At 37.5% G+C, this 26,755-nt stretch overlaps 1 protein-coding gene across 1 annotated transcript in view; it reads left to right on the top strand.

The window, feature by feature from the left end:
* Positions 1–26,755, top strand: part of TMC1 (transmembrane channel like 1) — an 82,695-nt gene that overhangs the window by 20,210 nt on the left and 35,730 nt on the right. Inside the window, exons 2-5 of the mRNA XM_058826701.1 lie at positions 4,761–4,929; positions 13,094–13,156; positions 13,274–13,631; positions 19,252–19,392. Of these exons, the coding sequence (XP_058682684.1) occupies positions 4,896–4,929; positions 13,094–13,156; positions 13,274–13,631; positions 19,252–19,392 (596 nt within the window). The 5' untranslated portion in view covers positions 4,761–4,895. The remainder of the gene's footprint in view (positions 1–4,760; positions 4,930–13,093; positions 13,157–13,273; positions 13,632–19,251; positions 19,393–26,755) is intronic.

Here is a 26,755-nt window from a genome sequence, read left to right as displayed (position 1 = left end):
GTCATAATGGTGTAGTCTTCGGTAAGAGTTTTAGAATGTTAGCTGATAATCTGAATTTTGTCCAAATCATAGGAACTTTAAGACAGGGTTTAGTGTCTGTTACATTTATTGGCGTTTTTTTCCCTCAAAGGATCTTTTATGTTGCAAATAATTCTTTTAAGAATACTTCACTTTATAGCTTTGATTTTGAGGATAATATGGTTTTATGGTTTCAAGCACGTATTTCAAGCCTCTGTGTGTCCAGGGTTTGAGCACAGTAGTATTTTTCAGTCATGGAAATAAACCTGGAGTTCCTCCATTGGGTGCAGCCACAACTAAGTAGTAAATGTAGTTATTTGAGCGGTGTGCCCATTTGTTAGCAGAGCACGTGCTGTAAGCAGTCACACAGGCAGTCTCTGCTGCCGTTGTGTGGATATTGGTATACATTAAATAAATTGTCATACTGCTGGATATTATTAAAGAAAGCAGGTCTATTAATGATCATTCATTCAGCCATTAATTTTGGCTAGAAGACAAGAATATGATTCTAAGCATAATTATTATGATTCTAAGTAGTATTATCATTACAGGAAATATATATATGCATATCTTCACATGAAATTCCCAAACATTTCCAGCTAAAAATTTTCAGAAGTGGTGCAAAGAGCAGAACATATGGATCTGTAGAAACTCTGGTAAATATCTCCAATAATAATAATAACAATAACAACAACAACAACAACAACAACAATAATAATAAAAATTAGGAGAATTTTAGTGAATATTTAGGATTTTAAAGTGTGTTTTGAGGTTATAATAAGACATTCCAATTACTAATAGAGCAGGAGAGATTCATTGAGCAAGACCAATTAGGATAGATTTCTCTAAATCATATCACCCAAACATCTTTATTCACATCAATTGATTAGAATTTTTTTAATGGCTTCTTTGGGAGACTTTTGTTGTTTTTTTCTTTCAACCCAGTTCTTTTGTCTACCATGAGAATCCAATGAAAATTACATCCTGCTGTACTTCTAGATTAAATTCCATTTTTTTAGAAAAATGTGAAGTACAGTATTTCAGAAATGTCAAAGAAATTACAAATGGCTTTAGAAACAGTAATTTTAAAAGTGTGTTGACATTCCCTGCAGTTTTTCTTAGTTGCTAGATTTCCTTTCTACAAGGGGCTCATATCTTTACACAAATGAAGCACTCTCTACAAGTAGATTTAAGCTTTATCTGTTTTCTCAGTCAATACCAGTGAGGCATCAGGAGAATGTTACTTGTGTTCCTGTTTATGGCATTCCCAAATCAGTGTTTAACAGCTGAATTCATTGACTTGAGAATTAATATTCTAAAAGAATGCAAGTAAGTTTTTGGAAGTTGCTGGCACAAAATGAATCAATCTGATTTGTCATCTGACTGTGCCTTTCACCCTTACCAGGGACCCCCCATTTCCTGTCTCACCTCCCTGCTCTGCCAGCGCTGCTGCAGGGTGGTGCCCCAAGGGGAGGTTTTGACCCCCATCCCACATCAGCCTCCTGCTGCTCCCAGATGATTGGAAAAATCGTCCACTCAGCTGTGAAAAGATGTGGGATAATGAGGGTAGTAGGCGCAGACTCACGAGTTTATGTTGTTCAGATTCATCTGAGTCATTTGAATGCAGAATTAGGGCAAGATTGACATTAAGTAGTACATTAGAATGAAAAAGGCGTTTCTGCTAGCATGGCGACAGTGCCGGGCCTTCAGACTGCTTTTGTTTCTACTTCCAGAACTCCCTGATTTTGTCATGTCCTTCAACAGGCAGAATTTTGCATGCTTCTAAACAAAATAGTATTTTAAAATCCCATCCTGAAAAGAGTGACCTTTATCTAAGTTTGTTAGAAAATAATTTATTGCCCCATGTTTTGCATTAAGTTTAGAAAAGGAGGAAAAATTCACTTTCAAACATGCAAAAATTGACATTCAGTGCATTTCATGGTTGTAGAAAGGGTTTTCAGATGCTATGTAGAAGTGTGAAGAAGGAAATTACAGTGGTTCTTTGTGCATAGATTGTGGCACTGTAACTTAAAAGCTGTTTACAAGCAAAATTGGTGTTTGCAGATTTACTGAGTCATCAATGTTTATACAAAACATGGTTAAGTCATCATTTTTTGGTGCCACTGCTCTTTTCCTGGGATGGTTTTATCTGTTTGGCAGATGGCTATCACTTCAGCAGGGTGCAGACAGGTATGCAGACTAGATTTTCCATTGCTTCTTCATTGTGAGTTTTCAGCTGAGGTAGAGATAGTTGTGAATTGCCATCCTCAGCTTTTTCCTACCATGCATGCTTCAGCTCTTGGCATATATAGTAAGTGTTTCTGACCAAGAGATGCAGATTTGAACAAAGGGAATAAAATGTGACATGTTTGCCAACAATGGAAACTTTCACAGTGTTCGACAAAGTCAGGACTAAGGCCAGCTCTCTAAACATGTCTGCACTGGGACTATTTTGATATTTTTTATTTATTGATAGAATTTTGTATTGCTCTGATTTAATTGTTATTGTATAGAGCTAAATTAAAGTGGTTTGAGAATTTTTTTTTTGTTTGGTTGTGTTCTAGTTTGTTGTTTTGTTTTATTTTGTTTTGGTATGGTTTTTTGTTTATGTTTTTTTCCTTTCAAGCCTTGTGTGCTCTAAAGAGAACCAAGTATAAATGAAAACTGTTCTCAATCTCTGACTAACATTCAAACTCCCAGGGTAAAGGGAAATCTAGCATGTATCTCCTTGCCATGTTAACTCCAGTGGCAAGTCTCTCTTCAAAGGTTTGCAGCCTCTTCCTGTCTCCTGACCCTGGCTGCCCTTTCCCACATCATGTCAAAATTTGACTATTTCTTCTTGTGCTAATACAATTGTCTGTGCACTGTGCTGTGGATGGGATCACTGCACTAAGCTGATTTAAGAAACTGATTATTAGCTTTGATTAGTGATCCTGTCTGCCCTGCAGCCTCACAGTGACATACTGATGAAGGCAGCAAGAAGGGAAACTTAAAGAAATATTTAACTCTCCAGCCACAAATATAAACTATAAGCCAGACTGGAAACACTAACAAGTTGTACTGTGATAAAAGTGCTTAATGAAATCTGATTGCTGATTGAGTCAGGAGACCCTGAGAAACAAATAAAACTGAATGTGCAATTCACATATGTCATAGCAAATATCAATCCACCGACAACATTCAGACTGCATGTGTAATTCTTTCATTTATGTATCTTTTTAAATATTGCTTTTGCATCTCTGATTTTTATGTTTTTCAGGTTTTTAGGGTAAGATTGATAAGCCAGCATTCAATATTTGTCCCTTTTCATATATCCAGTAAAATATTTTCCAATGTGGCTAATAGATGTAAGTGAGGGATTATTAACTTTAAATTCTGAAGAAGGTTCACAGGACCAGTGCTATGGTCCCATTTTGACTGCAGTTACAAATACCTAGTCAGAATTTTCTGAGTGCTTCTTTTTGCAAGTACTTGCAAATCCATGCTCATCATTCTTCCCAAGGTGTTCTTTTTTCTGTTATTAAAGAAGCACAGAAATCTACCAACTAAATCTTTAGAACATGATTATTACTTTTCTGAATACTTGAAACATAGTGTAACTAGGGATATTCAGAGATTATATGAATGCTTTCCTAAATGTCTTGTTTTGTATTAAAAGCCTTTCTCAAGTACATATATCCACAGGATCTAAGATATTATGCAATGACTAATATAAGAATGCAGCAAAAGGGAACATGTTCAGAAAACATGTTTTATAGCACCAGGACTCTTACAATTGTAAAGGCAAACTTAATCTCTTGAGGAATATTTCTAACATATGAAGTTAATGCCCCAAGAGAAAGAGCAACATGTTTCAAAAGAAAACAAAAAAAACCCAGCTCCTTGCTAAAGCTTGAAAATGAAGAGGTAAGGTAGTCAGCCTCACTGGATTAATATCCAGAAAAACTTCCTTCAGACACATGAATGACAGTTCCGAAAAAAAAAAAAAATGGCTTTCCCAGCCCTGTGTGTAAGAGGATCCAGACATCACTGAGGAGCACCTGAGAAGGTAGGCTATTCTACAGATGCTTACACTCGTTTTTAGCTGGGTCACACTGAAAGAATTTCAGATGAGGAGTTACGATGAAATTATCTAATTAAGTACTTAAAGCAAGAATTGTATTTTTATTGTTGTTTTATTTGTAAAATATTCATTCAGATTTTTCCTTCCAAACCTGACTTGTAAACTACATTTTGGCTTTCTTCCACTGTTAGTTTAGATCAATCTGGGTAAAACTGGTAAATTTAGGGTGTAATATCTGGATATAAATGCAGAAGCAAGAGTCTTAACAGAACTGCAAGGAGGTGCAAGTGTAAACCAGCAGATATATCAGAATCTGTCTCATTTTGCTAACATTTTTTAAATCAGTGTCAGGCTGTTCTATTAAAGCTGTGGAATTTAAGCATGCCTATGGTAAAATCTGACTTTTGTGACAGAAGAATAATCTATGTAACTTCCTCCACCTGCAGAACTGTAGATATGTATACATCAAGAGAGCATACTCATGCAGACACTCTTTCCTCAGTAAGGCACTTAAGCACTTAAACATTACTGTTAGTCATAAGTAAGTCCATTGCAGAAAAGCTTTTTCAGGAATAATAATAAAGAAGGTGAATAACTTCTTTGATTCTTTTAATTCTAGTAAACTAAACATTCATGAAAGATTTATCACTTACGAAATTAGTATCTTCTTATATTTCAGTGAGTGAAACTTCACCAGCGCCATCCGTTCAGTGACAAGCAGGAAGATATTGTGGTATGCTTCATCTTGAGCCACTCAGCCTTCAGGCACTCTCCTGTATATCCAGCACCTGCAGCAGCCCTGTGAAGTACCACAATGACTAAACAGGACAAGTCAACAGAAGGAAATGGTAATTACAAATATAATTATGCAACTTATGCACATATTTGTTTTCTGCATGTAGCTCAACAGAGTGAAAATTCTGTTTTCTTCTACTTCTTTTTAATATAAAATCTTGTTAGTCACAATTCATTAGCTTTTGTTCAGAAATGTGTTTTCTTTGGAAGTTGGCTAGTTTTAGAATGGTAGTGTGACTTTCCACTGACTAGTAAATCAAAAGATTGTGACTGTTACTTGACTTATATACAGTTTGTAGGCAAGACTAAGAAAACAGTGCTATTTTGTATATTCTGTAAGGTGCACAAAAACAATGCCTCCTTTTCTTAGTGCTTTCAGTATTTATTATGAAATGTCAAACATTCTTCACAGTAAGATTAACAGTATTTCTATACTAATACTGCACAGTTCTGGGTCTGAGAAATGTTTTTATAGGATAATAATGCCTAATGGCTTATTCTGACAATGTGCAAGGCAAGTCTAATTGGGAAGTGCTCTCAGTTCTCATGAGCAGTGCTACCCTTTCTAAGGGGCAAGAATCTCTATTGTATGCAACAAGCATGATGCTTTTCCTCTTCAGCATGGAAGAAAATTGCCAGGGACCTTATTCTTTAGGTCTTGCTAAGTACCAGGGCTGGTACTATTAAACAGCGTTTTCTAGATTTTTAATCCCTAGTTGTAAGATTCAATAAAATATGTTCTACTTCAATAGAAAACATCAGAAGGGACTGCTGAGCATTTTGGCAGAATGTAACAGGCAGTTCATTTTCAAAGTCCATCCAATTTGCTTTTCTTTTATCGTCTGATCTCCTCTTTGATTTGCCTCAACTTTTTTTTCTACAACACCCTTTACTGGCTAATTTAATTTTCAAGCGGAATTAACAGAATTAATTTTAATACAAGAGACTGACAGAATTTAATGCAGCATAAACGAAATACTTAATGGCTCCCAAGGAATTTTTGTCTCCATAAGAAACATTTTGAAGGTGAGAGAGTTTTATAAAAAAATTAACAAAGTCTAAGACTAACAAGGTTCTAAGTTTGCCATAAACAGCTGCCTTTTATTTGAAAATACCTGACTGAATTGTCTTGAGTTGTGATTCAGTGACTTTATCATTAATTTGAATTATAGTGGATATCATTCCCATTGCAAGCCAACACTGCACACTTTTTACCTGGAGAAGGTAAAGATTTTTGTTGCTGAATCATGATCACTCTTTGACACTTTTTTTTTCCCACAAAAGTTTATCTTATATATATAATTTACAATAAAACCTAACAATCTTAATGACAGTTATGTGTGTATTTGGAGATGAGTAAATTTAGGACTGCATTAGGATTTCAGGATGTTTGAAAAGCTGGACCTCCATTAGAAGTAACTATGAGATACTTCCAGAACATGGTTCTCAAACCACTACTAACTGGAAAAGTCCATGGGCTGGAGGTGTATAGCACAGGGCTCAGGAACTAATCTAGTTGCCGTTTCTTTACAGGAGGCTTTGTATCATCACTGCTGACAGTCCTGAGGAATATTCTTGCAACAGTTTCAAATAATGCATTTTTCCTTTTTGGTACCTTTATCTCTTGTGAAATCATTCTTAGTTTGCAATTCTTGTTTCACAGCATGTCTGCTGCAAAGTCTAAGATAGTAGGAGATATATGGTTCATTATGCTGAATTTATGAACGTGAATTCATTGTTCCTGGCATCTCATACAGGAAAAGACAACATGGGGCAAAAATATTCAGAGTGGATTTTTAAAAGGGAGCAGTTAGAAAGTACCTATTACACTCTAAATATAGTAAAAAGAATATGTGGTGAGCTGGTCAGCTCTAATTATCAACCTTAAAAGAGCTTTCTCCTCATGATATAGTAAAAATACAATTGACTTCACATCCACAGAGAACCATTCATTTTTAACTTAAATATAAACTCTTTTCTCCATATTATCATGTGTTCTTTCTATTGTAGCAGCATTATTAGTGAATGACAATGAGCTAAATAAATCCCATTCCAGAACCAGAAAAGGTCAGATTAGTATGGTTTGCTGCAGTCTCTGACTTCTCAGGGTGCACTGAATGCTAAATATTCTGATCCTCATTCTTGCAGTAAAGACTGCAACGAAAACGGAGAATTGCCCACTGCTAGCCCATTGTGTGGTGAAGACCAAACACAAATGTTGTGTCTTGTTGTTTTATTACAGTACTCAATGTACCCTGCATGCTAGCTAGCTCTCTAGCCTTGGATAAGGCAAAGCACTCCAAGGTTAGATCTTGGTAGGGCACAGGTAGGAGAACACAGGTGTATCCACAGAGATGGAGCAAGGCACTGAGGCCTGGGAACTTTTATGCATGTTTCCCTGAAGGGGGCGAAATACTGAGGGGTTTCTCCTTGAACTGTCTTCTCTCTCTACATTTTGTAATCTTTATAACTATAATATCAGATTTTAGAATCCTTGCACTGAAATCATGCCATAAACAACTTATTTATCCCTGAAGGGGATTAGCCTAGAAGAAGTCCTGACCCCCCAACTGAGAGACAGCTGTCAAACCTTGCCAAGTGTACGTTTCCAGAAGGAAACCAGAAAGAGGAGAGTGCAATCAGATGATGTATTTCATGCTAGCTACAGGGTCAACATGACTTATGTGAGCTCAGTCTGTCCTTTCAGTAGAACATCATTAATTTTTTCTTACCAATGGAGAAGAAATGAGCTATTTATGGATGTGGATTGAATAGATTTAATTTTCTCCCTTTGGTCCCCAGCTGTAGTTTTCAAATATTGATCTCAAACATCTCAAATATTAGGTGGGCGAATTTTCTCTGCTGCAGAGAGTGAAAACTCATTACCCCAGAGACAATTTCTGGAAACTATTCAGGTCTGCAGGGTACAGCATTGTACACTGAGTTTTCAAAGAGCCAGGTCTTTATGACATTAAAGCATAAATATTCTACCTACTTTGGTATGTATGGTATTTCCAATTTAGATGGGAAAAAGAAGCAATATATTATCCATTTTGTCTGCAACTGAATAGTAATTATTATTTTACTTTATAAATTCATAGCTATTGATGGTCAGCATACATTTTTTGAGTTGTATGATTTTTATGTTTGTTCATTGGAAGTAAAATCTGTGACACTTACTGGGAAAAACAGAGGAAAACTAAAGCATGATCTGAAATACTGAGTGTTATGGTTTCTCTATAAATGTAATTTTTATTTGGGGTTTCTGTGTGTCAAGCTCTCTTCTTTTGTGCCCAAGGTGGGCCAAGGTGTTCTTCCCAACATCTGGAAAGAGATTAAGAGAATGGGGTCTCTAGTGTTAAGGTCTCAAATCTTGGATGGTGAAGTCTGCACTAATTCACTTTTCCAAAAGACTTTCTGTGATATCTTGATATATTATTTCTGGTATATTTCACAGGTGTTACTTCTAGTGATATTTATTGTTACAGAAGTGTTGTGAGATACCCTCATATATCCACAATTAGAAAGAATAATATGGAAATGTATGTAAATATATAGAACTGAGTATAACATAACACTTCCCTTTTTTGACCAGTATTTGCCAGACATTTATTGTCTAATACAATCTTACATTTCTGACATTTCCTCTTGTTGAACACTTAGTTTGTTATCTATCTAGACTGATGTTTTTCTAGCACTGAAAAGACATGGTCCATTTCAGAGGAAAACACAATAATTACTTACAGGGCTCTGTTGGCAGATGATCCATTTCGTTGAATTAACAACTAATAAAAAAATAATTAATAAATTTATTTTATAACATATACAAAAAGTCAGCATTTTTTGATATACAGGTTACCTTTGCATTTCACTGAATTTTTTGTAGCACCAAAATGCAGGATTGCTTGGCAGCAGTCAGATTTTCACAGTAGTAGTGGGAGCACAGATATTACAAGAGTGGGCTCATGTTCTATGAGTTAGTTTCAAGAATTATTACCACTCTCACAGTGAAAGATCCACAAGACTATGTCAGTGTAGAATAAGTTTAAAAAAAATCCAAAGCATGAAATCTGGGTAATAGCTTCTGACAGAAGGTGTACAAACAACTTGGAAAAACAAGGTAAGGGTTAAACAATTCTTATTATCTGCTAAGTAGATACCTCTTAGAACAAAGACTATGGTGCTACACATTTTTTTCTGCCCTTAGTTTCCTCAGAAGCCAACATGTCAGTGTTTGGAGCCCTCTCTTAAGCTGTCTGATATTCTGCCTTGTGTGTCTGACCTGCAGGTTGTTCTGAGCCCATATTCAGGACACCTTCTTTAAGTCTTGTGGTTTTATTTATGGCTATAGTCTAAATAAGACTTCAGGTAAAACGATAGCTTGCTTGGATTACACTATCACTGCCCTTAATCTAGAAAGATGAGAAAGTTTCCCTTAAACTACTTGGAAAAAAAAAATAAGAAAGTGATTGGATTTCCTGGGCTAAATGGAGTTATGGACTATATCTTCAAAAATACTTAATGATGCATATGCAAATAGACTGTCTTTAGGATTAGATGATGTATCCTGGAAGGTGTAGCAGTTGAGCTTTTGCCCTGGGTCACACCAACTCAAGTTAGCTGGGTCAAAGGCTGCTATTAGCCCTATGAATATTAACACTGTGAAGATAAGGGGTTCTATCAACACTTTTCTGGAAAAATCAGTAATTCTAGACAGTGCTTTTGTGACACTTAGTTGGTTTTACAGGGAAATTCACTGAACTTTTGATAAGTGATCACATTATCTGTTTAAAAGTTCCCAAGATTAGTATATGAATTTCCCATATAGTGAGGATTTTTCCTGCAACAGATACTACAATTTAATTTTAACAAACCAAAGCATAAAAAATACATTTTGGTTCCCTGGAGGTTGCTGATACAGTGCCTGAGGAATGCAATCTACTGTTTGTCTGTGTTGTGGTTTACAGCAGAACATTTAAGTTAAGTGTTAAACTGCATTTAGATACAGTGTCATCACGAAGAGTAATTTATGTTTGAATATTGTTGAAGTGCTTCTCTCGTAATTCATTGAGACAGGCTTTTATACAAACACCTGAATTGCTGCATTTTGAGCTGCCTAGCCTGCTCCTTTCCTCTTTGAAAAGTATCATGGAGTTTATGATCTGAAATAGCTTAATAATAACAACAATAATAACAACTATAATAATATTATGGTATGTTAATGATACAGTAATGTTTATTTATCTTTATCACTCAAATACCCAGACAGCTATCAGCACTGGTCTTTTAATAATAAGTACAAAACAATCAGACACACAAAGTTATTAATGCGGCTTGTCTGAAATACAAGTTGCCAGGGGTAGCTGCAATGTGGGTATGGTGTGGGATGGCTGTGTAGCTTACATGAACCCATGCATATATGTGGTTCAGCACAGTTTTCAGGGGTGTCAGAATTCTTCCATTCCCTCTCCTCAGTGATTTTTTTCTCTTCTAAACAACACCAACTGCTATCACACTTTTCACAATCAATAACTTTTAGTTCTTACTTGAGCTTCAGCAAAATGCTGTCTGTGTGTATCTGTGTCATACCCAAGGACCAGGAAGAGGTCTCTTATTTTGTAGATACACCAGAATGAGAAGGACACACCAGATCAGTCTTCATATTAACACACTTTATCTCCATATGAAGTTCAGTTTGGTGATACAATTTTAAATCTTTGCAGACATAAATTTTGAAGGTGCACTGGTGCTTGCTGGCCATGTCTGTAGTACCCACCTCTAGCTGATAATCCCATCTAATCACTGGTCTTGCTTTCTAGGTTTGTTTTATGGCAATATCTATTTCTGTTTGATTTTAGGCTTTTTCTTTATTTTTTAAAAAATTGTTCTTTATCACTCATGTACTTGATAATTCAGATGAAAAAACCCTGTTAACATAGAGAACTTAATACTCAGATATGCTCACCCGTAACAGTGTTTATAATACTCTTTTCAAGCATTCTGAAATCTTTAAGTCAGCTTAGAATTTTATCTCAAATTTTCAGTGTAGTGAATTTGCTGTCCTCACTCTTCTAGAATTAAATAGACTCCAGCATCTATCTTCTACCTTGTGTAAGTAAGTCTCTGTGTATCACAATCCCTTGTCACTGTCATTGTTATGTCACTATGATGTCAGCTCAAGTTTGGTAGACTTCACTGCTGATGCATGTTTCTGTATGTATGATAAACTTCCATTTGTTTGCTTGTCATATGGGCTCATCAGGCTGCACTGAGGCCAATCTCTAACTAATAAAGCGCTTTTCTGAGAATTTCTGTTTGGATTTAGGAGATCAGCCAAAGCATTTGTTTTGATAGGAGATAGTGCCCTAGTGTTGCATGTGAAGTATCTCTTTAGAGGTGTCTGTCTTCACCTTTGCAAGCTTTCAATAACAGCACAATGGTCTTTATCAAAGGAGATCCTGTTACTGTCAACAGCAGAAGGCATGTGTCCAAGCAGAACAAAGAAGCACTTATTGTCACATTCCAGTGATGATATCGGATGACAATATTTTTTGCATAATCTTAAAACTTATAGTGCAGATGCTGTAGAAGTGGTAGAAAGTGTTAGTTACAATTAGATGTTTTGTGTAGCGAAGTTAGACTCCTTTTTAATATGCCAGTTAAATTCTTGTTAATAACGTTTTGCCTGTTACTGTGCATAGTGAAATAAGACCCTGGATTCCTTCTTATTTGAAGCCTGATATATTTTACTCCTTTTCTTTGATGCTAGGCAAAGCCAAGAAGTTGCCCTTCATAGTTAGCCACAGCAGTCCCTAAATGAATCAATTTGTGTATAAATTTTCTATGAGTTGCTAGTGGTTAGTAAAATTTATAAAAGAAACAGGGGAACCAGGGAATGTGTGAAGAAAATATAGAAAGAAAATTTCAGAAATGTTAGAGATGATTGAAAAAGGAGGATACCTGCAGTTTCTTGCCAGAAAGATGCAACTGTAAGGCTCAGCAACTATCACCTGTCCAGAGGGAGAACTGGACAATAAACACAGGGAATATGCAGATTATATAGAAATGGAATTATGGCTACCTACTTGTACTATCTCATGGTAATCTCTGTTAGTCTTCTCATTAATTTCCTACTACCATCTATTTCTATAAATACAGCTGATGTGTCTAAGATGTTTTCCCAACATACAAGCTCAAAAATACCTTAAAAGGGCCCATTAGAACCTGGCTTCAAAGTATTGCTTCTGAATAAACTTTTCTAAGGAATATCAGTAGCAGTTTCAGAAGCAGTTTCAGGATACTTACATGTTAAGTAATGTGTTCATCCCAGTGTATTCAAAGAACACATTAATTAGATATAAATTAGATAATATGATGGATATAATACATGTGAAAGTATTTTTATTATTTAGTTTATTCTCTATAAATCTGTGATTGCAGTTTCAAAGTGTACTTGGCAAATGTCGTGGATATTTTTCTGCTTATTGATGGGTAGCACAGACATTGTCTTGTACTGAACTTATTGAGAATGAAAAATTAAGCAAGATATCTACTCTAAACCAAAGATGTTCTTAAGGAGAAACACTAAAATCTTCTATAAATAAACTATCGCTCTAAAGTCCTCAATGTTAAAAACATCTCAAGTGGTAGAGTGGTAGAATAGAATTTGCATGTGGTAGAGCATACAAGTGAGCTGGATCAAATTTTGTCCCTATGCTTAGGGATTTGGTTGGTGGAACTGAGAGTAGGTCTGCTCTTTCTTCTGAAACTGCACTCTTCAGCTGTGCTGCGGGTCTGGACCTTCATGCCCTCCAGTCAGTCAAATCAGAAAATGATTATTTTAGCTTTTTAATCCAAGCCAGTTATTTATATCTCATGTTTAAGAAAATCTCAGAGAACTGTTTGAGAAGAATTTTCATCCTTGTTCTCCAAATTTTAGGGTATTTTTAGCATCCTCCTTTCCTATATATTGCTTCCATAAGGAAGAGTTCTTCCTGGTGTACCTTTAGGGCTTATTTATTTGAGTGCTGAAGGAACGTGTAACTGGTTTTTCTGTCTTCATCTTACCTCTTGAAAACTCTTTGTCATGTTCCAAAACACTGGATTCATAAAATGTTTTAAAGAGGTACAAAGCAGTAATTGGCAAGAATTTCTTGAGACCCCTGAATTCCTAATGATTGATCTACCCTTCACATGCCTTTTTTTCCCACTTAACAGATGGCAGTAATGACAATGAGGAAGGCAGCGCAGCTGAGAATGAAGAAACTGCCAAAGGAACAGGTCAGTAATGTGGGTTGTTCTGAGGCCAGACACAGATGCTTTCTGATTATTAGTAAGAACAAAGGAGGAAAGGTCTCCTTCTAACATATACCCCTCCTGTCTTCTAATCAATCACAGATAAAGAGAGGAAGAGAGCGACTCCAAGAACCAGAAGGGCACATGCCAGAGGGAGAGGCAGGCAAGGTGATGAGGAGGATGAGGATGATGAAGATGGGACAAGGCGAACTGGGCATCGCAGGCACAGAAGCCGTAGACGAGGGCGAGCAGCTGGAAATGATGCCAGTGATTCTGATATGGAACCTGCAAAAGCCAGGAAGAATCAGGCAAATCAGAAATCCAAGGAAGATGATGAAGAAAAGGAAGATGAGAAAGGGGGTAAAAGCGGGAAAGGTAAAAATGAGAAGAAAGGGGATAAAAAAGGGAAAAAAGAGAAGGCCAACAAGAAGAAAAAAGATAAAAAGAAATCAGGATCAGGGTAATTAAGTTTTTTTTTTTCTTATAATAAAACCATAGTTATCTTACATGAAACCTGTTTTAACTTATAGATGTGAAATACCAGAAGTCAATATGACTCCCTTATTTGTGACAGTTAAATTAGAGCTGTAAAGATATTCTTTGTTCTGCAATGAGGAAATGATGGCTGAGTGAAATGAAAACTTTCCAGAAAGTTGTATTTAGTTATATCCCAAGTTTATGAGCTGTTTTTTAGAGAAAGGGAGCAAAAATGACACAGGAGAAGAGAAAGTGGTAGAGGGAGGTGATAACAGGTGAGATCTGCCCTGATTTTTTCTTTCTGCAAAATTAAAATGCCTCAAACCCCAAGCTGCTAACCCTCCAAGAAAGCCAAGTTGTATTTCCTGCATAGAACTAAAATCTCGATGCTTCTCAGAAAATCACATTCTAGTTGCCCAGACAGTTTTGAGACAGCTTTTTAAGATCAACACCAAAATCTCAAGAACCCAGAACAAAAAACTGAGATGGGATTTTCCAATCTGTCTCCCACTCATTTCCTCTGAAATGTCACTTTTCAACTTTCCAACGTATCTAATGCCACCTGGGGTCTTTAGAAGGCTCCAGTGACAGGGAGCACTTCAGAAAAACATTTCTATTTCTTTGCCATCCTAGCGTTCCCTTGCTCCTTGTCCTTTCTTGTGCTTTTGAAAGGAAGCAACCACTGGGAGCAATGTATAAAGGAGCAAAGGGAGCTAGGCACACTTGTCTCAGTGGAGAGGGAAAGAAACTCCTGTTCCTCATTCAGCACTTGTTACAGATGTTTTTGTTCCCAGAGGCATCACTGGAGAGCATAGCAGGAGTAAATGGAAAGGAAAAAATACAGTGAGATATGCTGTTATATTAATTTTTTTGTGATCCCATTTATACATATTTTTACTTCATTTCTCTTCCCAATGAGAAGGCCTAAAATCTTTCTTTCTGCTGGCTCTGGCAGTTATACTCGTGTGTGCAGTTCCCCATACTCACACAACAGCAGTCCTGACCGTGTAAACCTATGTTCCTTGCCTTACTTTTGTCTTCATTGTAAACATTTACTCAGTGTTAATTTAAAAAGTCCACTGTAAATAGAAAATTGAACATGGGCACAACGTTTTTAATTATCTTCCAAAGTTCTTAGTACTAAAATACATAATTTTGGACTACATAACTTGAAATTGCTACCTGGAACAAGACGTTGTTCTTAAAGTAGTAAAGCCTAACAACTTCTGAGGAAAAACTGAGGATACTCTCAAAGATAACTCAAGAATATTATACTTTTGTACTTACAGGAGCTGCTAAAAGATTGTGGAATAAGAATAGTTTAAAATATTCTCAAAACAAAAACAAAATAATGCAAGAATGAAGGCTAGCAGGCTGCTGATCAGTTTGGCTGTGATTGAGATAAAGGGTTTGCAAAGCTTTAGAATGGAAAATAAGGTTGGCAGTATGGAAATATAGCCTGTCTAGCAAGTCCATGAGACAACTAATCACAACAAATGGCCTCTACTGTTTAGACATAGACCTTGCTGATGCAATTTTTAAATTGTCAAGGTGTTTCAGCATGGAATATCATGAAAAGAGTGAAGTCAGAAGTTGAGAAAGAAAACACACAAAAAAATTTCCTTAAACAAAAAGAAATGTGAAACTTTTTGATAGAGAGATAATTTTGTATTTACTGCTGTCATTGTGGCTTTTTGCTAAACTCTAGTAACATTGCCCATTTTGGTGAGGTCACAGGACAACTCAATAGAATCTCAATAAAAGTAGAGGGCAATTACCCTCTTTCCCCTCTGTACTTTTCATTTAAATCAGGAAAACCTCTTCATGCACTACTTGTTCTACATCAAGGACATAAGGGAATCCTAGAAGAACTCTGCATTGATTTTCTAGTTTAGTTGTTTTTTTGTTTTTTTTTTTAATATTCCACTCTTGGTTAGTTTGTGGTACTGAGTTTCCCAGGATAATGCCATGGTGGAAGGAGTTCTTTCTGGGTGAGTTTTAAAATTTCTGTTCTTAGATGTTAATGGTTGTTGATGAGGCTGATTGTTACCTGTAATTGAGAGTGTGAGGAGGGCCTACTCTACACTGTTCATAATCATCAACCCCAAAATATCAATGATAAATTTCTCCTTTAGTCTCCCTGTGGGGGTATGAGATGTTCATGGGTTATAAACCAGTTTCATTCTTTACTGCTTTGTTTTGTTTTTTTCTGATTGATTTTAGAAATTCTGTGCAGTCTCATGAGCAAAAAAAATTAGCAATGGGATCATATTCTTCCTACTGCATAGCTCTATCTGTTAGTAAATAAACTGACTTTTATTAGGTTTGCTTGAGAGTATAAAACTTCAGGGAAAGCCTAGTGTTGATGGCAGATTAAAACACTGATATTTTCTGAGTATCATTTACTGATAGGCAATGCTATGGGGATTATCTGTATAATAGAATTTACACAAAAAACTAGAATGAAAGATTTCAAATTCAGTCAAATTTTTTTGTCATGCTATACTCTCAAAGTCATACCAGTCTTACAACTGTAACAACTTAGCTCAAAGAAAACATTTACGTCCTAATTTTTAATGCTATACACAGAAATCATGAGAAAAGTAGATTGCATCCATAAAAAGGACATGAAACTAAAACCAAAATAGAGATGTATAATAAGGTCATAAAACCAGAGATTAATAGAATGAAGAAGTTAATTATGTGTGTAACTTGATTTCAAGAGCTCTACTGACTTAGATGTGTTTTGAATTTGAGCCAAGGCAGATGGAGGCTTGATGTCAAGATATTTATTGACACTTGATGCTTTATGTTAGCCTGCAGGTCACAATGAACCCTTCTGGCTTTCAAATGTGTGAATAAAAACCTTTTATGAAAGGCTATGAGTTATGGTTGCAGAAGACAAAATTTTGATTTCCTGATTTGAATAAAATGGTGTTCCACCACTTGAGATAAAGGAAAAGTCTGCTGTTACTCCACCAAATTTGGCTGCATAATGTAAACACACTAGAAAATACATATTTCTTAAAGAAACTCTGAAATTTTGATTTTTTATTATTTTCCTGGTTCCAAAGGAAAGTGAAGAATGGAAGATGAGACGTTCATAAAAACAAAGCAGTAGTTGGCAAAGGGCTCAAAGCCCATATTATCCCAGCTTGACCTCTTGCTTTCTGTTAAACTTCCTTTTCTCAGTAAGCTCACTACATTAACACAAACCCCTCATATTTCCTACCCTCTCACTGCAGCTTTGTAAAACCAGCAAATTCCAACTTTGCATAACCCAGAAATCTTCCATCAAAGGAAATGTTTAATATCAGGTACACCACTCCGCTTTATAAAATGCAAGCAGCTGATTACAACACTGGATTCTGAGCTCTTTCAAAACAGATCATTTAGTCCTTCTGTTCTTCATGAAGACCTGACTCTCTTTGCATTCTCCCTCAAAATTTTATGCACAGATCACTTTGTTTTCCTTTATCCATTTGACTTTAGTTTTCATACCATTCTCAACCTGCTCTTCACAATATTAGTATGACATTAAATAGATGTGCTGTTGAGTAACAGCTCTTCCTTATGTAGTTTGAAGTTTTCTGTGATACTGTTTTTTGTCATGTGAAGCCCAAATTGGTAAGACTGATGGGTACAACTTTCTGAGGTGATAGTCTATTCAGTATGGGCCACAATGGTGCTCAGAGGATTGGAGCACCTCTCCTACAGGACAAGCTGAGAGAATTAAAATTGTTCAGCCTAGAGAAGAGAAGGTTCTGGGAATATCTTTCTGAGGCCTTCCAGTGCCTTAAGGCAGCTTATGAAAAGGAGGAAGAAAGACTTTTTATATGGCCAGACAGTGGCAGAACAAGGGGAAAGGTGTTAAACTGAAAGAGATCATGTTTAGATTAGATGTTAGGAAGAAATTCTCAGAGTACAGTGTAGCACTGGATCAAATCGCTCAGGGAAGCTGTGGATGCCCCACAACTGAGGAATGTTCAAGAACAGGCTGGATGGTGTCCTGAGCAGCTTGATCTAGTGAATGGCATACTTAAATTTGAGAGGGTTGAGAGAGAGAGGCAGGCAGGGTTGGAAAGAGATGATTTTTGAGGTCCCTTCTAACCCAATTGGTTCTGTCATTCTATGGATCTATGATAATAAATAACATTTTAACCTTTAATAGCAATGTGACCCACAGCTATGGAAGCCTCCTTCTTTTCTTTGCTAACTTTTGTGTGTTTGAAAGTCTTCAGCTCATCTCCTAATTTTTTTGCTATAATTAAATAAAATTATTAAGACTATATATAGATGATCAGTAAGACATTTGTATTTTTCTGTGTTGCAAAAAGTATTTTGCTTTTATTTTATTTGTTTGTTTTGAATCTTATAAATATTCTTGCTGGTAAACTCTTGTGTCATTTATATAATTTAGATCTCTAAAATGACCTGTGTTTTCTGTTTTGGTAGAAGAAAAGTTTAATAATTTTTAAATTATTTGAGAGATAGACCCTATACATTAGGTAGTGAATCACTCAGCTCTCACATCAGATTTTGGATATAAAAATCTCAGAAAGGTGAAGTATGAATGAAAGAGTCTGAAAACTACTCGTTTGATAAAGTTGGAGTGAATTTTTCTCCAATCAAACCAGAAAACCACTAAAAATCTCAAACAAACCAGCAGTACAGTTTAAAATGTTCAGAAGACAAGCACGAAAGCAAGTCAACAAAAGAAACTAAAGAAAGCACAAGAACAGACATAAATAGATCAAACTGTTATCACCAAGACGTCACTTAGTGGTAGTTTGCCATTTTCAGCTTTTTAGGGCAGAAAGTCAGTCTATTGATTTCCTTTTTATCATTTCCCTGTTCACTGGCATAAAAAGAGGAAATATCTGTTGCTAATGAATTGCTACTTGCCAGTATATGTGATCAAGATTGCTCACAGAAAAGGGTATCTTTGCAGATTTTAGGGAGATGAATATTGTTTAAGTCAGCAATTCTTTGCAAAGATACTGCAAACTGATGTAAGGATAAGTTCAGATCACAGACACAACATACCTGGAGATTCCATTATAATTGTTCCTCCTTTCCTTGAGTGCTTGCTGCTTTCTTGTGGTCTTGCTGCAATGTGGCTTTGAATTTTTTCCATGAAATGTTATGCCTTGGTAAGTGCATGAGCTGTCATTTGGTGTTTAAATTTGTCTTACCTGAGGCTGTGGTGTCTCTTCTCTCTACTGTGACACACTAGGGTGAAGGAGTTCAGTTTCATGGCTGCAGTTATAGCATCCTCACTTGACTATTTTGAGTTGGACTCTTAGGAGGCTGATTACAGCTGCAGAAACAATAAGTGACTGTCAGATTTTACTCCAAGAGTGCTGCTCACTGTCCCTGTGATTTTGAAGGTGTAGTGCTGGTTCACCTGCAGCTCTGCATTTTGTGTGGAGGCTCTGTCTTTCATACAAAAATTAATAACAATTCTAAAACAAGTGTGTCTTCCCTTCTGTGCAAATGTGAAGGCATTTATCTAGTCTCAGATTTAACAGAAAGTACACAAAGTATGTTATATGAAAATTTCTTTCCTATCTGATGTTTTTTGTTCCTGCTTCTGTTTGAAGCTCTGATTCTGAATCTGAGGAGGAGCCAATTACAGAAGAGGAGTTGGCCAAGCTGAAAGAAGAAGTAGAAGAAAAAAAGAAACTGATTGCCACGCTACGAAACAAGCCATGGAAGATGAAAAAGAAATTGTCTGTCCTGAAGTATGGTTTGACTTCCATAATGAGTATCTACTATCCTGCTTTGCACTGTTTTTCTGAATTCTCACTTTAGTTCTGCACCTGCTCACAAATTAACTTCAGACCACCCCTAATCTCTCTTCCCCAGGAGGTATTCTCACAGTAAGCAGAGGTAAATGGTGTTGCAGATCAATGATTTCTTGTCCCAGTAAAGCTGAAATCAAATATGGAAAACTAATATCTTTTTCTTTTTGTAATTTCCACTACAACCTGGTGTAAAATTCTTTCTTCAGTTATGTGGATGCGGATTATAAGAAAATCATATTTCATTATTTTATTATCTGCTGGTGAGAATAATATCTCATTAATATCTCTCAGAAAAATAATACAATTGCAGGATTACCTCAAGATTACTAGAGAGAGAGGAGAGGATTTTTCTCCCTAGTCTGAATTTTAGGAAAGGAAAAGAAAATAATTTATGAAAAAGCAAAGTCTTCAAAAGCAGAATTTGTATTTTCATGCATTTTTATTTATGCCACATAGAAAATTGTATTTTTCCCTAGCAAACCTATTGCTATATTTACTTGGAAGACAAAAATGAAGTATTCATTTACATTTCAAGTTCCACCAAGCACAGGAACTGGGTAAATAGAGAGAACTTTATTCTTTTGAAAAAACTGTTATGCTCCCCAGTTTATTTGCTGCAGCAATACCAAGACACCAACAAAACATATCTAGCAGAGAAAGAATTGTCTGTCCTGCAGAGAGTTTTTAATATGAACAGAAAACACAGATATGAAATATAGTGTGGAAAGTCTACAGATTTGTCCTTTAGAAGGTAAGGTAGTTTTGGAGAAGGTGAACTTGCAAAGAGGTAATGAAAAGAATCAAAAAAGGTAAAGGGAACAGTATCTAGGAGATGTAGATTAGAAGTATCATGAAGGTAAGAGAAATTTCATAAAACATAAATGAGCAGAATAAAATTTTTGATAATCTACAGCTGAAGGATCCCCAGACAAACATAAATTAAATATTTGTTTGTAGTGTTCCTATGGAGAAATCTTCTATTTTTACAGTCATTCTTCTATCCCATAATTCCTAGCAAATCCAAGGAAACTTCATGCTTTGGTATGTCCATGATCTGGTATGTCCCTTAGACTATTTTTTAGACATTATTTTAGACATTATTGCTTTTCCATGTGGGCAGTGATGATGGTGCAATGTGTAGCTCAAGCTCAAGGATGATCAAGAGATTCTTCTGGGCCTTGGGATATCTGGTTAGGAAAACTGGTGCAGAGGTTGTTTTTCCCTCTATACTTCCTGTTGTGGGCAGTGATAATTAGAGAAACATATATATACCCAGTCTATTAATACAAAAATTCACACAAAAATCCTATAGAAACTCGGCTAAGGCTCTTGGACGATGGAGAGGTGATTTGAGAAAATAAGCATATCTTCACCAGGGAAAGAAATGTCTGACCAAACCTTCTGTGATTAAGCTACTACATCAGTGGACATAGAAAGGGCTGTGGATGTCATTTAGCTGGGCTTCTGTAAAGTCTTTGCTACATAGTGTCCCAGAAAATCCTCTGCAAATTGTAAAGATGTGGATTAAATGGGTGGATTGTATGGTTGCTAAGAAATTGTCTGAATGGTCACACCCAGGGAGTTGCTGGTCAATGGGTCAATATCTGCTGGGATATCACTAACAAATGGTGTCATTCATATTGGTCATTCATATAGTGAAATTTAATGATGACTTTCATCAATAAGAATTTCATCAATGACATAGACCCTCAATGACATGAGGGTGCATTGAGTGCACCCTCAGAAAATTTGCAGATGACACCAAGCTGAGTGGTGCAGTTGACACACCTGAAGGACAGGATGCCATCCAGAGGGACATGGACAAGCGCAAGAAGTGGGAAACTGGGAACGTCATTATCTTTAACAGGACCAAGTGCACTGCCTTTGTTGGGGCACCCCCCATTATCAATACAGGCTAGGGGAGGAGCAGATGGAGAGCAGCCCTTTGGAGGTCTTGAGGGTGCTGATGCATGGAAAGTCAAAGAAAAGTTTACAATGTGGGTTTGAAGGCCAGCAAACTAAATGTGTCCTGGTCTTCATCCAAAGCAGTGTGGCTAGTAGGGAGAGGGAAGGGATTCTGCTCCCCTAAACCACTCTAGTGAGAGCCTGCCTGGAGTGCTGTGTCCAGATCTGGGGTTCTCAGTACAGGAAAGGCAGGAACCTGCTTGAGCTGGTCCAGAGGAGGGCCACAGAAATGGTCAGAAGACTGGAACAGCTTTCCTACAAAGACAAGCTATGAGAATTGGGTTGTTCAACCTGGAGAAGAGAAGGTTCTGGAGACACCTTATAGCAGCCTTTCAGTATTTAAAGGGGGCTTTTAAGGAAATGGGAACAGATTTTTACAAGAGGATGTGGAAATTTGATGCGGCAATAAAACCTTAAAGAGAAATGGTAATAAAAACAAAGAATTTAGATTCAGACTACATATAAGGAAGATATTCTCTGTGGTGAGGGTAGAGAGACACTGGATGAAGCTGCCCAGAGAGGTTGCAGATGCTCCATTCTGGGAAGTGTCCAAGCACAAGCCGGGTGGAGTTCTGTTCAACCTGGCCTAGTAAGAGGTGTCCCTGTTGATGGCAGAGCGTCTGGAAATAAGTGATCTGTAAGGTTCTTTCCAGCCTAAATAATTTAATGCTTTTCTGATTCCAAGACATGCGTACCAAAATGCAATTATAAGTGTGTTTTCTAGAGTTCTGCTTTTGTAATCGTTTCTTTGGAGCCCAAGTTCAACTAAGTTCTAAGACAAGACCTGGGGTTTTTATGCCATTTAAAGTAAAAATTTTATCTTATAAATGGGAATTCTATTATTATTACAGTTACAATAGTATCAGCATATTTTAAGGTATCTATGTTCTGTATTTTAGCAAGTTTCTTAAGATTTATAACAGAATCATTAGTCTTATAGATTGGCATTATGCATTGCTCTTGTACATATGAAAAATGGACACATGCTGGTTGTAAGGGCCTTAAACTTTTAAATCAATAATGTGACTTTTGAATAATCTTGTGTTAACATTTATGGCTCTTGAAACTCTTGGTGAACCATTGTTAGACACAAATATTTTCCCCTACTGCCTGCTTCTTTCCTTGTGAAGGATTTAGAATATCATGGGATGTGCAGTGAAAAAAACAAAACTATCTTCTTATAGGTGGGAGAGCAAACTGGCCTGCTCTTTTTCTTCCATCTTTCACAACTGAGAGATACTTCATTGGAGGTTTCTTCTCAGCATTATGATAAATGTTACATAATTATATAAGCCAACCCCCACTTCCATGTTCATTCTGTATTAGCATCTTTTATTTCCAAGAATGGAAAAAAAGTGCTATCCAGTAAGACTCCTATCCATGACAAGACAAGACAAAAAACCTGTTTTTTTAATATTATTTTGAATGGTTAATATTAGAATCAATTAGGACTTTTAATTTTAAATATTGTTTTTTCAAAAAAGTGTTGTCAGAGCAAACAATTTTTGGGGAAGGATTTAACTTCCACTGAAATTTGTGTTTTTAAAAAAAGAAGACATTTAAAATCATTAAAACATTTTGTTTAAGCATTTTCAAAGGAATATTTTCTCATGGTTTAAACTGCATAGGGTGGGAAAGATGATTTATACTTAACTCTCGTGATTACTTTGTAAAATGGTAAATATATTCCTTCATTCTTTGGAAAATGCATGAATGAACAGTAATTCTAGAACATGTGAACTAATGACTCTGCAGAAAATGCCTTCTGTCAAAACATGGCTGAGAGCTCACTGTGAAAATGGCGTTCTTAATAGAACTACACTGGCAATTTAGATCAACTCTAACTTCTAATTTACATTCCTGTGTCAAGCAGCCCATGATTATTCTCTGAAGAACTGTGACTTGATGAGGATACTGCTCTGATACAGTGTCCCTTTGCAGTTTGAAGTTGAGCTGTATCAATACTGTCAGACTCTAAACTCACCTTCAGACATCATGGTGAGATCTTCACAGATCTGCAGTTGTGAAAAAGAGGGGAAAGACATGGAGAGGGGTGAAAAGAACAGAATCCCCTCTCCCCCAGGCCCTACCAATAGACTTATTAGGCTGTGGGCTGGGGGCACACTGGTCTGTTCTACTGAATATATGAGTGTGCCTAGAGTCCAGACTTTTTATCATTTCCAAGACAAATATTCTAATTCAGAAGAGTCTTTTTGTTCTAGTAATTTTCCGTCTACTTGTTTCCACGGTTTGTGAAGAGTGTTGCTTCACCTTTTCTATGCGAGATGAGAACTTGTCCATTGCCTTTCTTCTTGTCACTGACTACACAGGTCAGCACAAATTTACTTAAAGAGCCACCAGGTGATAACGACCATTAATTATTACTTGCAAGACAGAGATTTAGAGAGAGGGGTAAATTGATTGATTGATTGATTGATTGATTGACAGAGACTCTTGGGAGTCAGCCCTGACAGGCAAAGGAGTCCAGGAAGGCTAGATATTCTTTAAAATGGAAATTGTTAAATATTTAGGAACAGGGTGTCCCCATGTGCAGGAGAACAATTCACAAGGGAGAAAGGCCAGCCTGGTTAAACAGAGATATTAGGCTTGATCTCAGCAAAAAAAGAGAATCTATTGTTTTTGGAAGGAGGGATAGGCAACTTGGGCGGTCTACCAGGATGTCACAAGTTTATGTAGGCAGAAGATTAGAATGGCCAAAACGCTACAAGAACCTGACTGGCCTCTACTTTTAAAGACAATATAAAGTAAAAATAACATTTGCAGTCAATGGAAGGTCAGAGTATCTTCATCTCCTGTTGAATGAGAAGGGTAGTGTAGGGATGGGGAATGAGAGAATAGCAGAGGTACTTCAAGCCTTTGTCTCAGTCATCGAGACCAGTTGTCATGACACCCAGCTCCCTCAGCAGGAAATTGGTGACAGGGAAATGAGTCCAGGAGATGGTTAGTGTCCTCCTATGCGAATTAGACACGCACAGCACACGGTGTGTCCTGGTGGGATTCCCCCCACAGGAATAAGGGAACTGGTGAAAGAGTCAAAATACTCTCAATCATCTACCAGCAGTCCTGGTTAACAGGAGACGTTCCAGCTGACTAGAAATTAGGACATGTAACACTCAACTACAAGAAAGATCAGAAGGATGATCTGGGGAACTACAGGCCTATCAGCCTAACCTCAGTTCTCAGGGCAAGAAATAATACGGCAATTACTATCCTGAGTGCCGTTATGCAGAACAATCAGGAGATCAAGCCCAGCTGATGCAGACTGAAGAAAGGCAGGTTGTGGTTGGCTAAACTGATCACCTTCTATGAAAAAGTGCCCCACTTTGAAATGAAGGGAAGGCTGTGGATGTCATCCATCTAGACTTCAGTAAAGTGCTTGACACATTCTTACAATGCATCCTTCCAGAAAAACAGGCTTGGATGGGTATACTCTTCAGTAGGTAAAAATTAGCTGTTTGTCTGGGCCCTGAGAGTGGTGGTGAATGGAGCTAAATCCAGCTGATGGCCAGTCACTAGTGGTGCTTCCCACAGCCCAGTTTTGGGGTCAGTATTGTCTAACATTTTTATTGATGGTCTGGGCACGGGAATTGAGTCATTCTGACTAAATTTGCAGATGACACCAAGCTGGGTGGGAGTGTTGGCCTGCTTGAGGGCAGGAAGACTCTGAAGAGGGACAGGCTCAATCAATGGGCTGAGGACAGCTGCAGGAGGTTCAACAAGGCCGAGTGCTGTGTCTTGCACTGGGGTTGCAGCAGCCCCTGTGCAGTGCTACAGCCTTGGGGTGAGGTGGCTCAAGAGCTGTTATTCAGAAAGGAACTTGGAGGCTGCTGTGTGAACAGCAGTGAGCCAGCAGTGTGCCCAGGTGGCCAAGAAGGCCAGTGGCATCCTGGCCTGTGTCAAGAGCAGCGTGGCCAGCAGGATGAGGGCAGTGATCGTGCCCCTGTGCTGGGCACTGGGGAGGCCTCACCACAACTCTGCACTCCATTCTGGCCCCTCACTTTAAAAGGGACATTGAGGGGCTGCAGCCTGTCCAGAGAAGGGCAACAAGGCTCCCGAAAGGACTAAAGAACATCTCTCATGAGGGACAACTGAGGCAGCTGGGGCTGTTTAGTCTCAAAAAAAAGAGGCTCAGGGGGATCTCATTGCTTTTTACAACTCCCTGAAAGGAGGTTGTGGTGAGGTGGGGGCCCATGGCTGCTGTGGTGCCTGCAGTGAGAGGACAAGAGGAAATGGCCTGAAGCTGAGACAAGGGAGATTCAGATTAGTTACTGGAAAAAATTGACATTGTTAGGGTAGTCATGCATTGGAATTGGTTGGCCCAGGAGGTGGTGGAGTCACCACTCCTGGAAGCATTCAAGAGGCATCTGGATCTTGTGATGTGGTTTAGTATTTTTGGGGTTACAGTGGTAGTGCTGGGTTGATGGTTTCATGTAAGGTCTCTTAAAAGTTTCTCCAACCTTGACCATTCTATGATTCTATGATTTTTTGGATTAGAAAAAGGACAAAAATGAAATAAAATTAATGGGCCAGAGCTTCAGCTGTTGCAAAATGGAAAACCTTCAGGGAAAGCTATCCCAGTTTAGACCTGAGTGTTGGATTTTGGGAACTGCCTCCCTGTTTGTGCATTTGTCTGCCTGACTTTTGCACCAATATGAAAAAAGGGAAGGGTTTAAATGTGTTTGCCTCTGGTATACTCATCTCACTTCCTTTACTAGTGCTTATAGCATTTTAGATAGACAAAATTTTGTGTTATAAAAACACAAAGTCCAATAGCAACTGGGTAGTTTATATCCAACAGCAATCTTATTAAGGTACCATATAATTAGAGAACTGAGCACAAGAACCCAGAGATGTGCCAACTGTGCTCTCTAAAGAAACATGAGAACATTTTTTTTTTCCCTAGGAAAATCAGAGCAGTGCAGAATCTGTTCTTAGAATCATAGAATGGTTTGGGTTGGAAGAGTCCTTAAAATTAAACTTATTCCAACCCACCTGCCATTGGAAGGGACACCTTTCTCTAGACCAGGTTGCTCAGAGCCCCATCCAGCCTGGCCTTGAACATGTCCAGGGATAGGGCATCCACAGCTTCTCTGGACAACCTGTGTCAGCACTTCACCACCTTCACAGTAAAGAATTTCTTCCTAATATCTAATACAAACATATTCTATTTCAGTTGAAAGCCATTCCCCCATGACCTGTCACTACACCCTCCCATAGAAAGTCCCTCCTCTTTCTTGCAGGCTCACTTCAGGTACTGGAAGGCTGTAATTAGGTCAGATTGAATTTTTTTCTTTTCCAGGCTGAGCAAATCTAG

This window comes from Poecile atricapillus, chromosome Z, assembly GCF_030490865.1.
Source record: "Poecile atricapillus isolate bPoeAtr1 chromosome Z, bPoeAtr1.hap1, whole genome shotgun sequence".
NCBI classification, from domain to species: domain Eukaryota; kingdom Metazoa; phylum Chordata; class Aves; order Passeriformes; family Paridae; genus Poecile; species Poecile atricapillus.
This window is presented reverse-complemented; position numbering and strand designations above follow the sequence as displayed.